Source organism: Motacilla alba, chromosome 2 (assembly GCF_015832195.1).
Source record: "Motacilla alba alba isolate MOTALB_02 chromosome 2, Motacilla_alba_V1.0_pri, whole genome shotgun sequence".
NCBI lineage: Eukaryota > Metazoa > Chordata > Aves > Passeriformes > Motacillidae > Motacilla > Motacilla alba.
Window position 1 is genome coordinate 91,444,190 of NC_052017.1, and position 16,897 is coordinate 91,461,086.

General features: G+C 37.7%; 1 protein-coding gene across 2 annotated transcripts in view; it reads left to right on the top strand.

Moving 5' to 3' along the window:
* Positions 1–16,897, top strand: part of ERP44 (endoplasmic reticulum protein 44) — a 47,807-nt gene that overhangs the window by 26,628 nt on the left and 4,282 nt on the right. For both annotated transcript variants that reach the window (XM_038126233.1, XM_038126242.1), the window contains exons 5-10: positions 4,953–5,137; positions 5,556–5,671; positions 9,517–9,574; positions 10,903–11,019; positions 14,667–14,778; positions 15,243–15,384. In XM_038126233.1, coding sequence (XP_037982161.1) covers positions 4,953–5,137; positions 5,556–5,671; positions 9,517–9,574; positions 10,903–11,019; positions 14,667–14,778; positions 15,243–15,384 — 730 coding nt within the window. The remainder of the gene's footprint in view (positions 1–4,952; positions 5,138–5,555; positions 5,672–9,516; positions 9,575–10,902; positions 11,020–14,666; positions 14,779–15,242; positions 15,385–16,897) is intronic.

A 16,897-nucleotide genomic window follows, 5' to 3' on the forward strand; every position in this document is an offset into this window, starting at 1 on the left:
AAAGACTTAAGATGATTTGACACACAAAATAAAGATTAGTGTTAGATCCAGAAAATTCAAGCTCTCCCTATATGTAGCTGTGCAACTCCTACCTCCATCATGTAACACCAAAGTTAGGAAATGCAGTAGCTTGGGTTTTTGCTTGCTCTTCCTCAGACAACATGAAGAGACCACCCCCCCTTTCCTTGAGAAAAAGGGACACTGAGTATTTTCAGAAGTTATTTTTACAAGGTTTGAGTTTTGAAACTTTGATTTTCTTTCAGATAAATTTTCAGGCTGTTATAGTCCTCTGTTCAGCATGTGAATTCTTCAGGTGCTGCCTTATATCATGAGGTAGGCATTTAGGATAATTATCAATATTGTTCGAATCCTACTGGACACGTTTTTTGAGAACCAGTCCTGTAGACCTAAAATCTAAATATGGCCCTGAAAAATTAGAACGGTGTACTGAGTTAATGGTGACCCTTATAAATATGCTGGTCCTTCACTGGGAAGGACCTTCTTTGCTACATTGTGGGTGGGAACCTTCTTCAATGTAGGGAGTCTTGGTGCAGTTTTTCAACACGTTATTCATTGTACATTTAATTTCAACTTGGTGGCAGTGGAATTGAGATTCTTGGTGATGTAATCTGATATCTAGCTAGCTGAACTTTGGATAGTGTATTGTGGTGTTAATCTAGAATGGTGAAGTCTGAGGCTTTCTGGGAAACAAGTTACTGGCTGTGTGCTTGCTTGAAGCTGTGGCTTGGGTAATGTGTGTACACACCATGAGAAAAGCCTGACACCCCAAAAATGGGCTTTGGCATTCCTTTGAGTAGAGGAACACACAATGCTCTGGAGAAATGGCTGACGAGATATGATAGAGATATGGATCACAAATGATAGCTCACAAATCCTGCTTTCTTAGAGGATCTTGCTCAGAAGGTGATGTGGAAGACTGTCTTAGAAAACATGAGTGTAAATGTCAGGTTTCACATAAAAGTTTATCTCAAATCAAGAGCTGCTGTCTTTTTCCTGTTGTAAGACAGAGCTTTGCTCAGGACAAGTATCAATCAATACAGTGCATATTGAAGAGAACTGGGCGACTGCAAGATAATTGTGTTGGAGTTGGCAGAATGAATAGTGGAAAAAAGTCTGGGCGGTTTGGAAATGGTTGAGTGTCAACAGGTAAACATGCAAAATGGGGAGGAGAACAGTCGTTGCTGTGATCAAAGTTTCTATTTTGTAGAAGAGAAGAAGATGATCAAGTATGTCAGTAGCTTCCTATCATAGCTAATGTGAAACTATTCTGGTAAACGCTAGATTGTCATTTAATGATTAATTCAGCAAAATACAAACACAAGGTTTATTCCTTTTAGGTACCTTCATATCTGAAGAAAATAAAAAGTCATAAAGTTGTAGTTGGGAGACATTTTTTTTAAGATAGGTTGCCCTTGTCTGTTTCAAATACCTCTTTTCATCTGAAAATGGGCAGTGGCAATGTCAGGAAATATTTTAAAATTTAATTTAGGATTTACTATAACTAATACCATCTGTGAATGAGCTCAAACAATATTCCATGTATTTGCATTGTGTATTTCCAATTTTAAAAGGAATATAATTTTGTAGTTGCACTGCTTATGCTAACTCTACCTGTATCAAATGCCAGGGCTTAATGAAGCATTTAAGGTTTACTCTATTTGACTTTTGAATTAATTCAAACAGTTTTTCATGTACTTGCATTTTATTTTTTGTAAAAAGATGGTTTTCAAATACTTACTTGTGTAGGAATGTCATTTCTCTGTGTTAGTTCAAATATCAGCATTCATGGAATCTCAATGTAATTTGTAAAGATCATGCAGATACTGACTTATGAAATAATGTTTGAATTCAGCTTTGACAATGGGCATTTATTGCCATTAATATTTTTACACAACTTCAGCCCTTGAAGATCCACATAGTTTGGTACTGCAGTCTCCATCTTGGAGAACGTGCATGACCCCCTGAATACTCATTCTTCAACCCTTGCATCCTCCCATAGCTGGGGAAATAACCTGAGGGAAAAGTCCATGTTGTGAGACAAAGAAGTGTGGGGTTTCGTGTTCTCTTGCTGTGCAGGTCTGTTACGGGAGGAGTAGTTAACATCAATGCGTTTCTGTGAAACCTTGACACATTGTGCTCCTTGTCCCTTATCAGACCCTGTTAAGGTTGGATCAACTCATGTACTGTCAGACCAAAGGTCCTTCTGTCAGCAGGGAGAAGGGCAGCAAATGCCTGGCTTGCAGATGTTGTTTGTCTTCTACCAAGCAAATATAAAGTGATTCCTCTCCTGCTGTACTTGCCACCTTCTTGCAGGCAGCTCTTAGGTATTTTAACTAAAACGTGGTAGAGTTTAAGGGAAGAAAGCATTATTAATTTAATGTTGAATATATTGACATCCTCCATGGAGAAATTTGTATTAATTTGAAATAAAAGTACTCTTCACGAAGACATAAAATGCTTTACCTTAATTTTATCTTAATTAGTGCATTAAGAAATGCACTTCTGGGGTATTTAGGAAACAAGTCAAGGCCTCTTAGTCAAAATTGATAGGCTGAATTCTGTGCTGTTTTATAGTGATGCAAAGCTTTTTAGGAAGGGGGCTAAGCTGGTGAATCTTTGAAGTTTACTTGGGAGATGTTAGAGAACATTTCTGTGGAGTAGACTTGGTTCTTCTTCCTTTGCTATGCACATTTTGTTTTCAGTTCTCATCTAAGCTGTGCAACTGGTACAGAGACTTTTTTCAGTACCTAATGCTGCAAATAGGATTAGTATTGTTCTAGCAGCAGTTGGTTTCACTGAGAGTTCTCCAGGCAGCATGGAATTCAGACTTCTCCATTCTCTTTAAAAAAGAGTAAGTGTAAGATAGAAAGCAAATCTACTTTGTGATAAATATATAAATGAGAAGGGATGTTTTTGTCAGAGTGGATTTGTTCTCACATCATTCAGTACATGTGCCACATGTGCTCATGGACCACATTTGGTGGCCTTCCTGCTGTGGGCTAATCCAGGTCACCTGAAAGGTACCCTATGACTTGTAAGGAGTCCATAAAAAGTTAGGATATGTGTCCAGGCCACACTCGCAATGGCTTCCTCTCTCTGTCAACTGAATGAATCTTCTCTGTCTCCAAAGGATAGATCAGTCTCCTGAATTCACCACCTCTGTCTTTCCTTGAGAGAGAAAAGAAGGGCAAGTGTGATGGGTGTGGTTGACTGGAACGAGTCTCCTCAAATGGTTAAGTAGCACAGAGAAGGTGGGCATATTTGAGGGGCATTTAGTTCAGTTTAGGTCCAGAGGTATAGGTAAACTGCATCCCCCTCTGTAAAAGAAGATAAATAATTTTCACAGGGTCTGTGAGATTTTTTTTTCTAGATTTATTTCCAGGGGAGGAGTGAACAGGAGGGAATAATTAAGCAGAGCAAAAGCCAAAGGAAAGTGCTTGTGGAAATCTATCTAACATTACATACTTTGTCTTTATTGTTTGTTTTTATTCTTGCTTTCCTAAGAACCCAAAGTATATCTGGTTACCTCATTTCTTCAGTTCCTCCTCATAAAATTGTCAAGTTCTTTGCTGGACTTTAGCCACATCTGAAAGGGGGAATAGCATTCAAAGCTATTAAATACTTTAAAGCTTTGATTAAAGCAGATGTTGAATATTGGAGATACACAAACCAATTTTCTACGCCATAGCAAAGGTTGCTGTGAAAACTCAAGGCTACTGGATCCTGATCAGTGTGCCATGAATCACTTGCTGGTTATGTGTAAGCTTCCCCATCAGTGTGTGGCTGGGAACTAGCTGGAATTCCTATTGCAATTTGCTGTGTCCCAATGATTTAGCAAAGTGGAAGAGGGACAAAGGGGCATGTTAAGAACTCTAGTGGGGTGTGATGAAGAACCAAATTTGTGCCTTAGTAGGGGTTGGAGTGGCACAGGATGCACATGTGTGGGAAACTTGTATTGTTTTTACATAGCTTTCTCCTTTGCTGCTCTTTTAATTTTCCTGTAAAGCCTCTTTCTGGTTTTATCCTTTTACATTTGTAAGTCTTGTGAATAAATAAATAACTGAGCTGTTAGATAAAGGTGAAAATAGCTAGTGCCCTTGTCCTAGATTAATGCCAATTACATGTTACTTTGTTGTGTGAAGCTCTGTGTGGTCCAAGTCTAGAAGAAGACTGGACTGTATGTATAGATGTGAATGAAGACCTGTCTTGGAGGGAGTGATGATACTGGTTGACCAGAGAGGTGTTTGCCTTAACCTAGAAACCTGAAATTTTGTGCTTGATCCAAACCTGAACATCTCAGAACTGGAACAGCAATCTTCTGGCCTTCACAGCCTTCAAAAAATACTTTGCACAGGTTTACATTCTCAAACATTTTAGACAGGACAGTAATATTTCCAGTATTGCAATTGAGATGAAAATCCTAAGTTTGAAGAAAAATAGATTATTTATTTTATTAATATTTTCTCAAGTGGGTTAATTAACTGAGATTGTCAAGCTTTGAAGATTCTCATGTTCTTGTTATGCTTTTAAATTTGCCTTCCTAGTTGTTTGTAGGAAGTGTACTAAATGAGTATACATGACCAAGCTGAGTCTGTGCTTAGCGCAGATTTTGGTAATTTTTTCCTTTATGACAATCAGTACATGGGAGGAATATAGCAGTGAAGGGTTTTGATGCTTTTGCTTTGGGGGTTTTTTGGGGGTTTGTTTTGGTTGGTTTTTTTTTTTTTTTTTTTGGTTGGTTGGGGTTTTTTTGGGGTTTTTTTTGGTTTTTTTGGTTTTTTTTTTTGTTCTGTCGTTTTGTTGCTTAAAGACATAGAACTGCTGGTTTGGAGGTTCCACATACAGGCAGACATATACATGCAAAAGAAACCATGTTCAGTGTATTTCTGTATTTGTAGGGCTTTGCTTTCATTTTCTTAATTTCTTTTTAGCTGATATAGCTCAGAGGTACAGGATAAGCAAATACCCAACTCTGAAGCTCTTCCGGAATGGCATGATGATGAAGAGGGAGTACAGGGGCCAGAGATCTGTGACAGCAATAGCAGATTACATCAGGCAGCAGAAAAGTAACCCTATTCGGGAGGTCCAGGATTTGGAAGAAATTAGTTCTCTTGATGTAAGTGTTTCAATTTTATTCCTTCTCTGGTTTTTTTTTTCAATGTTGAACTGTGGAATGTTCAGTACCTTGTGGTATTTTTTTTTTTAATTGAGTGGAAAACTGGATTGTTTGCAGTATTACAAGTTAGTTCAGTGTAGTCACTTTGAGCTGCATTCACTCTATTACTAAGTTATTTATCTTGCTTTTAAAAATTTAAAAAGTATCATGTGATGTATTTGACAAGATACTTCTAATATTCCTCACCAAAAAAAAAATACTCACAAGGATTCTTCTGAATATTGGAAAGGCAAAAAAGAAATAATTTCTGCATTTGCTGACCGTTGAATGAATGGCATCTCTGTATTTAATATCTGTAGGGGTAATGACAGTTTTTGATAATTTGATGCAAGTTATAACTTAGCCTTTGTTTTTACAGCGCAGCAGAAGAAATATTATTGGGTACTTTGAGCAAAAGGACTCTGATAATTACAGAACCTTTGAAAGAGTAGCGAATATTTTGCATGATGATTGTGTGTTCCTCTCTGCCTTTGGGTAAGTTTTGAAATGTCTTGATTTCACGACTTCATTATTGGAATTCTGTTAATTTGGTCTATATAATTTTATTAAATAGATTTCTTTATTATTTTCAGTGTGGCATAACTTAATGGATAAATACACTGAGGGGATAGAAGGACAAAACTCTTCTTAGTCCTAATGTTTGCTGTGAAATTCAACTTTTATTTTTTGCTTCCTTTTTCTTGTTTTACCATTCCTTGTGAGTATAGTTTAAATGTACCTGAAGAGGTGTGAGTGGGGGAATGCTAGACATTTGTGTCCCAAAAACCTGCATTATTAGAGGGAGAGGGTGGGGGGGGGGGGGTTGGGTTTTTGGGGGTTTTTTTGGGGATTTTTGTGGGGCTTTTTTGTTTGTTTGTTTTTTTTTTGTTTTTTTTTTTTTTTTCTTTAAGGAATGTAGTTGCTTACTCATGTCCTCTTGGTGTTAGGGGAGCAGACCTTTTTCCAAAATACCTTATTTCTGTGCCTGGGCCTTTTTCATGCAAGTTTTATGTCACTGCACAGTGTAATAGCTTAAAAAGAAAATTGCATTGGTGAGCTGCACAGTGGAAGTCTAGAAGAAAAATCTACAGGAATTCAGATTTCTCCATGTATGGATTTATAGTGATATTTCAAAATATTCAGTGGAAGAAGAATAGATTGGGAGTGATTCACTTTTTAAGTATCATAATGAAATTAAAATCTAGATTAATTCTGCAGTATTTAATGTGCCAGCACTGCCCAATTTGAAGTGATTGAGCATTAATGTGATTGTAGTGGTTTTCAGTCTACGCACAGTTGCAAAATCAGGAATTTGCATGCTAGATTTTATGCTGCAGAGTTGCCTCAGGAGTTTTTTTTAATTGATGTAGTAGAGAACAGCAGAGAAACTGAGAGGATGTATCAAGGTAGAAAATGTTTCATCTGTTTGAACAAAACCTGTTTTCAGTCTCTGATGCCTCTTCCAATATGTCTCTAAAAATAGTTTGTGGGTGGGGGAGAGTGTTTGCAAAGTGCAGGGTTGCATGTGGCTTTCCCTTCCTTCAGTCCCCAGCCAGGTGCTGCTATGACTGGGTAAGCAGCCCTGGCCATGACTTGTAAATCTGTGGTCTGTAGGTCTGTCAGTCTTCTCCCAGTGAGTGCCGTTATCTCAGATGTTTTCTGATGCCTGCATCCCTCCTTGTTCTCAGCACAGCCACTCTGAGTTGCTATTAGAATTTTAAATTAATTTTGCCCCTCATTCAACTTCTTTGTCTTTTCAGAAATAACTTCAGAAAATTATTAGTAAGATAGCACAACTTTCAGCATTCACTCTCCTGGTTTTTGAGTCTGTTTGTCTTTGGTTTGCTGTTTGTCAATAATGAGAAGCAGTTTCCCACCACTCAGTGTTAGCACTTGGTTGCTGGGCACTGTTCTTAAAGTAGGTACTATAGGGGGTTTATTTTTATTTTTTGTTCAGATATAAGCAATAAGCAGACATAGTGGAATGGATCACAGTTTGATTATTGATAACCTGCCTGTGTAAATACAGATTGCACAGCAGGTTTATCATTATTCTTATCTCCAGACACCCATTCCCTTTCTAGCCTGGAGCTGTTAGTGTTTTAAAGTGCAGCCTTCCCAACAGCAGCCTTGGGAGCTAAATGTTTTCATCTCTCAGTAGCTGAGGCTCTTCAGCTTCCTAAAAAACTGTATGTGAAAAGACTTCCAAGGGAGATGCTGGCTACAGATCAGTGGTTTTTATTCAGATTATATATAGCAAATTTCTTCATGGGGAGTTGGCATTGATCAGTTGAACTCTTCTGACTGAGCATCCCAACAGCCCCTGGAAAAGACTTTAGGTTTTTCTATGGACAGAGTTCAACAGCTACATGGTTTGGGGAGGTTACATGAGTGGTCATGTTCAAATTTCTCTTAAGCTAAAATAAAGTAATCAATTTGACAGTAGAAACATAGTTGCTTGACTAACTTCTGTCAAGGCAGAACTGTCCCATTATGCCAAAATTATTCTGGCTTTAGGTAGTTGTAATAGCTTACTTAAAAACTCTGTTAATAGTACTTAGTTGCAGATGATTTTGATGCTTAAAACTGTTCCTAAATTAACTGGGCCTTACAGTTCTGTTAAGATCTGAAGTGACCACAGAACAAGATTATTGAAAGAAGACTTGTAAGCAGGAGGAGATACAGGAAAAATCTGATTAAGAGATTGTTAGAGGTAGATTTTAGAAATGGAGAGGAATGAATCTGTAATGTTTGTGAACATGGAAGAAAATGCTGAACAGGGAAAAAAAAAGCCAAAAATACTTTTATTTTAAAAGGCTATGATGAACTATAAGTAATTCATGACAGAAAGTGATAAATGTAGGAACTGTTTTAATTTTATATTAGCAAGTAAATATGGCAGAGGAGGGTGGAGGGGGTCGTGTGCTTTCCAGAGATTCACCTTGTACATTACTGCTTAAAAAAAAGACAAAATGCAAACTGAAGTGTTTCCATTTTAGTAGTTGCTTTAAAAAGGTGTATCTTCAGGCATTTGGGATTTTCACATCATGTCCCCACTTTGAGTTATCTGAAAAAAAAAAATCAGTCATAGCTGCAGCTACTGGAGTGGAAGAACACAGAAGAGGACATTCTGGGTTCTACCACAGGGTCACCCTAGAGCATGTATTTCATTATAGATTATCATCAGTTTAGCAAGCAGTGATTGTGCAGGTGGCTTCTATGGCTTCACTCTCTTATTCCATGAAGGCTTACTTGGGATGCAAGTGGCTTACCTCAGTCATGATTGTCACTAGGAAGGCTCATTTCACATTATGGGGAGAGTCATGTTGGGAATACAAAAATGCATTTTAAAATACACATCTCTAAACTGATGCAAATACTGGTGGTGTAACATAACTGATGCAAGGCGTCTTTTGTATGTGATAAGAAAAGGATAATTGGATCAAAAAAAAAAATCAATAAAACATAGGTACTTTGAGTTAAGCCTTATGATGTCTGTATTTTTCTTGGCACTCTAAATTGTTCAGACCCCTGGAAGATGTAGCCCATCTTGCAGTGAGGTAAATTCAGATAATTTGACTTCTCTTACTTTTCTATCTCCTTCATTGGATACCCAGCTGTTCCAACTTGCTTGAATAAGAGATGATAATTTTGGGGTACAAACTAGCAGCTTTCAGGGCACTTTGCTGTGATTTGGGGTAAAATATTCTAAAGGCACAAGAGGAACTTACCAAGGTGAGGTAGTAAGCTGAATACCAAGGAGGAATTGAATGTCTCAGAGGTACACACTTGTGTATCATCAGTAGCCAGAAATTGCATGCTATGTCTTCCCTCTAGATGTGTTCTGAGGGTAAAATGGACAGTGAGGGCTCACTTGCCCTCTGCTTTCTCATTGCTTGTGCCTATAGAACCTCAAAGCCTTTCTCTGTCAGGGTAGAGGAGATGTTAATTCTCAGTGTAAATAGTGGAACAGGAAGAGTAAATGCAAATGAGAATCCACCTTCCTCTTTGCTTCCTCAAGGTTTTTTCTTTAATTCTTTAATGGTCTTTACCCAAAATTGTCCTGGCATTTATTGCTTGTCACTTTGATGCCTTTAGTCCAGACTTCTGATCTTAGGGATGCATCTTGCTGACTCCCATAAAGCCCTCTTATCCAGGCAGGCCAAGTTCCTATGGAGTCATTTACAGTTTACTTTGAGAATTAAAATCCTTCATTTTTAAATTGTGAAGGGGTTAAAAAAAGAAGTAAGGAAAGGATAAAAAATTAAAATATGAATTTTAATATCTCAGTTATTTTATTTGTCTGTACCAAGACATGCTTACTGGTTGGTTTGTTGTAGGGCTATTTCAAAAGCAGAGAGATTTAGTGGAGACAATGTAATCTACAAGCCACCAGGGGTAAGTGTAACTATCTATTTTATTGTGATTGTTGTGATTATATGTGAATACAAACAAATGGAGACTGTATTCAGATCATTCAGTATGTTACTGCATCTCAGTTTTATTTCATCACTGAATAGTGTGAGGGATAGGATCATAGAAATTAGTGTTTGAGTCAGTGAAAAAGATCAGTGTCATTTGCTAACAGTTAATGCACAGAACCTAAACCTATAGCTTGAAATATCCACATTAAAAAAAATAATATTTTTTTAACACAGTCAACACATCACGTGTGTTCTGTAGAACTCTTTAAAATCTGTGAAGCTGGTACACTTCATGTTTTTCAAAGCAAGTGACAATTACTGTGTATTTTAATGACTCTTACTTGTCTTGTATGCCTTAGTCCACAAAGGTTAAGAACTCTTCTGTTAATTAAAAAAAAAAAAAGAAAAATAATTAATAAAATTAACTGTGGGTTAACAAACTCTTATAAACATAGTTTTACCAGAAGAAAAATTCAGTACAGAAGAAAATCTGCAAGAATTGCTTTATAGAGACATACTATCTAAAACTCTGCTCCTTTCTCAAATTTACTGTATGAAAAGAGCTGCTTAGAAAAGAGGAAATAGATGCAAATGGACCTGAGGGGGAAGAGAGTTTCAAAGCATTTTTTTTTCCAACAACAGAATTTATGAAGTTACCTAATTTATATGGCATTTCTGAATTAAGGTGTGCTTAATCATGGCCGCAGCTTGCGAAGTCATGCTTCACTTTATGTTAACCAAAATTGTAATTAAATTAAAGGATGCTAGCACTGAATTACAAGTTAAAACTACAAGCAAATAAAGGAAAATTATTATTTATTCATATCTCTTTGGCAAAGCAAATGTAAAATACCAGTTTCAAGTCCTGTATTAGGAGGGGGTTTTGATGAGTCTCTGTAACTATCAGCATTCACTGAAGCAACTCACTACCTGCATTTAGTTTAGGTCTGGTGATATTGTTTCTCAGCCTAGCAGAAAGCAGAAATCTAAGTAGCCCTTACTTGAAGCAGCCCTAATTTGGAAACAAATTATCTCCCATTATTTATAAATTGTCATATAACGTGGATAAATTATTAAATAATATTAAATTATTACTGTATAAATTATATGTCATATTTCTTTTCCATTTGTACTTTTATCACATATGTAATAGAAATCTTGCATGCACAAGGTTGAATATTGGTGTAAGATTGGTTTAAAATATTTGTATGAATATTGTAATTTATGTTGAGTAGGTAATCTTTGTAGGCAGCAATGTCATTTTTACTGTTTCTCATCCTACTGTATTTTTCTTTTCAACAGGAAAATGCTCCAGATATGGTGTATTTAGGCTCACTAACCAATTTTGATTTGATTTACGCATGGACACAAGATAAATGTGTACCACTAGTTCGAGAAATCACATTTGAAAATGGGGAGGTGAGGCTTTTTCTACTATTCTACATTTGGGGTTTCTTTCTTGAAACCAAAATGCCTTTTTCAAGGTCCCTCATCCACATCAAAGAACTTTATGTATTTTGGTTTAGACAGAAAATGGCTGTCAGATCTTTTCATTCTTTAGGAGCTTTTTGGTTACTGTTGAAATTCACTGGAGGCAGATCTGTAGTAGCTTCATACACTACGAAAGTAAGAAGTTATAATTACAGAACTGTTAAGGTTGGGAAAGACTTCTAAGATCATTGAGTCCAGCAGTTAATCCAGCACCACTGTGCTCAACACTAAACCTTGTCCCCAGGTGCCACATCCATGTTTTTTTGAGCATTTCCAGGAACATTGATTCTGCCACTTCCCTGAGCAGGCTGTTCCAGTGCTTCACAACCCTTTCCATGGAGAAGTTTTTCCCAATATCCAATCTAAACCTATCCTGGTGCAGCCTGAGGTTATTTCCTCTTCTCCTGTCGCTTGTTAGCTGGGAGAAGAGGCCAACCCCCACGTGGCTGCACCCTCCTTTCAGGCAGTTGTAGAGAGCAATAGGGGCTCCCCTGAGCCTGCTTTCCTCCAGGCTAAACACCCCCAGCTCCCTCCCACTGATGTTAATGTGAGTGGTAGAAACATACTGCTGTATTAACCACTTCCAAAGCATTATCTAATAAATAAGCACATTAAATGATGGCTGACCCTGTAATCTTCTGGGAATGGTAATGAAAGCTATGTGGGGTTTTTATTTTCAATCAGTGTAAAAGCACTGGTAGCTTAATCTTTTTAGTTTCATGTTTCAAGAAAGTTTAGTTTCATGTTTCAAGAAAAGCATGTTTCCCATGCTTTTCTTCTTTTGGCTGCAATTTGTCAGGTGGAATTTGGGAGTTTGTTTTTAAGCATCTCTTCTCATTATTATTTCTTTCAAGGATTTTTTGTTTTCTTTTGTAACTTACTCTTCTTTTGTCCATATCCAACTCCATATTTGATTTTGTTCTTTGTAAAATAAATAACATGAAAAAAGTCCTTAGAAAATTATCAAGTTTGTAGCATCTCAAAAGGAGTATTTGTACATGGGTACAGAATCTGCTAGAAAATCTGCCAAGGTTTGCCACAAATTATGGTACGTTGTCCATACTGGATGAGAAACCAGAGATTGAATCACTTGTGATTCATTCTCAGTTTGCACACTTTATTCTTTTATCCTGAATCTGCTGTTCTGGGCACATGCAGCACTTCAGGTTTCATGGCAGAGGTAGGGACAGGGTGATTTTACTTAGGCCATGATTATTGACTGTTTTCTAGTTAATCCTGCCAGGTTTTATTGGCAAGTTCTGATAGTTAAAAAAATCTTAATTCTCAATTTGCAACTCAATATGTAAAAGATGCCACATGTTTACATCTTTAGAAGCGTGTGGTAGATACTCAGTGTACTTTTTCCATGGTGAAACAGGATTCTGAGCCTTGGAAGCCAAGGTTCATCACTGTTAGCTTGTACCACATTCTGTTGTGGTTTCTCTGGTTGTTCCCTTAACCTTTGATTCCTGTTTGCTTAGGCAGATAGTTAAAATTGCAATGTGATATTTTGCCTGGCAAAGTTTATTTGAAAATTTCAGTGTTGCTGGTACCCAAACAAATTTAAACATGCCAAAATTGAGATATTTCTGCATGCTGAGATTGTACAGTTATTTAAATGGGCTCTTGTTGTGCATACTACACAATTTTACAAGATAAAAATACGAAGTGCTGTGACTGTTAAACTGTATTGATGGCACTAGAATACACTTTAAACACCCAGTAATTGAGCTCTGAAGCAGGGTCTTCTGCTCAAGGACTGCCCATTTGAGATAGTTCCTGTGCTTGACCGGCAGAGACTGTTGGAATCAGGATATCATTCAGAAGAAATCCCTCTTTAACCTGGAATCAGGCTGTGTAGTTCTGTGTTAAATGGATGCAGTGAACCTGTGTCGTCCTGGTGGTGCTGAACAGTGAGGTTTGGAACCAGTAAGAAGTTTCTCAAAGGCACACAGAAGTGATGTGGGAAGCTGAGATCTAATGGAAAGTCTTCTGATTTTCTTAGTGCCAAACAACACAGGAGCTTTTGAGGGAGCTTCCACTTGTCCTGCCTGGTCAGTGAGACATGATATGAAAGCTGGAATAGCACAGGAAGCAAAGGGAGGTACCTTACAGAAGGGCTAAAATTAGCAAGGTTCATACCAGCTGTTCTTACAGCCTGTTTTGGAGATGAATTGATCTTGTGAATGTAACTTGCTGAGGTTGTCATTTTTGCTGCTTGCAAGCAACAGAAGACCTTAGAGCCGGAATACTGAGCTGTTTGGGAGTTCTCTCTCTGGAAATGTACCTGCTGAAGTGAGGGAAATGGAGCCATAATTATAGGGGTACAAAACAGACTTTTTCCCATCCTGTAATAGGAGAGGAGGCTGAGACCCAGCTGAATGTGTGTGTGCAAAAATGAGAATGAGCAAATATGATTAGTTGTTGTTTTAGGGATGGATTGGGAAGCTTGGATTTCAAGAGCATTGATGTTATGAAGATCTCTGCAGTCCTCTGTTTAGAAGACCATGCTTCAACTTACCTGATGGACTTGGTTGAAGGGAGAACAAGAGCCAGTTCATGTATCCTGTGTAACTGGCTGCCTACTGATAGAGAAAGTCTTTCCTTCAACTTACTGCAAATTGAAGATATCTGAAGAAACCCTTCTACTTGGTAGCAGAATAAGCCACTACTATCTTTCCCAAAAAGCACAGTTGCTGATGTAGGCTAGAATCAAAGCAATAGCAGCACTTGCTTGTTATACCAGTTGTGCAAATGAAAGATAGACAACTGTAGGCATTTCTTAGATGATAAATGATTAATTCTTCAATCAGGCTGTAGTGAGTTGAGCTGACAGAAATCACTTTTGGAGCAAGCAAATGTTTGTGTTTTGTTTGAATAAAAGAAAAATCCTGAATAAATTATTCAAGGCAATCCTGTATTTATCTGTCTGTGGGCAGAGGTCTTTAAAAGGCATTGTGCTGCAAGAACAGATTCATATGAGGAACTAAAGTTTGCCTGTCCAACAAAGGATGACCAGTCAGGACACAGTTAGTGGCAGGAGAGCAGTACTTCATCATAACTGCTCTGGCTGTGTCATTAGCTTCTGCTCTTCTCTTTTTTAGTGAGGAGGGAATAGAGTTATTCAAAGACACTTCTTGTGTTATGCTAAGAAACCACCAATTTACTACGTGAATAAGCTAGAACTGGGTTCTAGAGCACACCCTCAGCCTTTTGTAGCATTTAACAACCATGGTGCTCAGGCCTTATTGTGGTTTCTCTGGAGCTGCTGTGTTTCCTTGGAATCGGGTTATTTCTTTAGCACAAGTATTCCAGTGAAAGTGTATCCCTTCCCAAAATGCTGATAATGACTTGCTCTCATCCTTTATCTGTTGTATATGATAAGAGGGAGGAAACATGGTTAACTGTATCAATTGGGTATCTCAGAGGAAGGGTCAGCAGTTAACATATTTGGTCTTGCTCTTTTGCCTGTTTTTAAAGTGGAGATGTCACTGAATTTGAAAATTATTGCAATCACTTAATTTGGTGCCCTTAAGAAATTGAAGAAATTAGTTTGTGCTTTGTTTTCTGTGCAGGAACTGACAGAAGAAGGCCTTCCTTTTCTCATACTTTTCCACATGAAAGATGACTTGGAGAGTTTAGAGAAATTCCAGCAGGAGGTTGCACGGCAGTTAATAGGTGAAAAAGGTTTGTAATAATTCCCACTACTTCTTGGTTTTACTGGTATAATTTTTTTCAGACAACTCAGTGGAGTGGAAGCAAAGGCCAAACAGAATTATAGCTTTCAAGCTCTTGAGACTGAAGGGCTTGATGAATTTTTCACAGTGAGGACCAACTCCTCTGGAAATTATTAAAATAGATGCACAATTTATTAGTAAGTAACTTTCAGAAATCCTTCTTGTCTGAATGATTTAATGTGTTTTGAGAGGGCATTAAACAAAGCTTCAGTTTGTAACACAGAAAAAAAACACTTTAAGAAAATCCATTATTTTGGTGGTGTTGTTTATTTAGACCTATTTTCAAGTTTTGCATGTTGTATCTATCTGATATCTCCACCTTTGTAATATTTAGGAAACTGGTTTTAAATGGGTGTCAAGACAATAATAATAAAAAAATTCTAACATGGGTTTTTGTCTGCTCACAATGTTAAGGTACAATAAACTTCCTCCATGCTGACTGTGACAAATTCAGGCATCCACTCCTCCACATTCAGAAGACTCCAGCAGACTGCCCTGTCATTGCCATTGATAGCTTCAGGCACATGTATGTCTTTCCAGACTTCAGTGACTTGTCGTAAGTATTTTTCTTGGTGCATTTTAATTGGAGAAGAACAAGTGAAAAGGCTCATACTTTAATCAGTGCTGTGGTAGGAAGATGAGTAAATCTGGGGTCGCTAAGGCTGCCGCTGTGTGATTTAGTGTCAGAGCCTTATAGCAGGATGAGCTGGTGTGAAGTCATTGTTAAAATGGAGTTGTATTACTTTAAGCAAGAAAAGAATCTCGTATGAAGTTCTTACATGCTGGTCTGCTTTGCTTTCACAGTTTTGCTATTTTCCATCATGGTTAGGCATTTGGAGCCTGGCATGGCATTTTTAGTAGTGATCTAGATATCTCAACTATAAAAGATTTAAAATACTACATGGGATGTGAAGTTCTGTGTTATTCAAGGATTACTGTAAAAAGCAGCATGTAATAATTCCCAGCCTGCTGGTTTGGGTTTTCCTGCAGTGCAATTCTAGCCTTCCTGCATTAGTCTACACCTGGAAAGTTGGCAAAGAAATAGTTGTGTGGGTTTGTGAAATTTTCCATGTGCAGCTTGGAAAATGGCCAATCACTGGCATGTTTATCTGGATCAAATACATTACAGCAGAGTACCAGGGTGTTTAGGTGAAACACTGCTGCAATAACCCTCATTACCTCAGCCTGACTAGGCTGCGTGGCCTTGGAAGCACATGTTCTGTCTGGCACGGGTCAGTCAAGGAATGAAGATGGGTAAATGTCCTCTTCAGGGGCTTTCAGCCTGAGACCAGTGCTCTGTCTTTGTCTTCTGCTTGAGTGTTAACAGAACCTCCAGTTTCTGTCTCAAAGAAGGCAGCTGCATATACACTGCCTGCTAACTCCTGGTTAGATGTCTAGGCTGGGTATTTCATTTTTGTCAAAACCAAGGATTCAGACTTAGCATGCTATATAAATGTAATATCATGGTTAGTTCTGCTATTCCAGGAGACATTTCTCTATCTGAGATACTGACATCTGGGAGGAGAGTTTGAACTTAGCTTCTTTCTGCAATTCTCCACAGGCTTATCCATAAAATGTTGTCTCTGATGTATCTTGAATAGTGTTTTTCAAATATCTGAAGCTATGTATGTTGAAATGCTTGATAAGTGACTATTTTTCTCCATGTATTTCTGTTTCTTTGGAAGATTCTATTCACTGCACACCCTAGCAAAAAATAGGATAGTTGCATTTTAAAACCTTTTTTTTGGCAGTTTTTAAACAGCCCCAAAACAAATTAACATCTTGCAGAAAGGTAGTAGAGATATTTAGTTTAGACTTTGATGTTATGTTTCTTAAATGTTCAGTTTCTGTGAAACACTGTCAGAATAATGAGAGCTACTTGCTTGATGTCTACCAGTTGTCACTTACAAATGAAGCTGAAAGAGAGATGTCAGGGTTGTTGACAGTTGCCTAATGATAAATAATTACTCAACCTTATTCTAGGACGTTGAGCTGATACATAGAAATAGCAAAACACAGTTTGGGAACAAGAAGAGCTTGGAGTTCCTGGGAAGATACTCTTTTGTGTA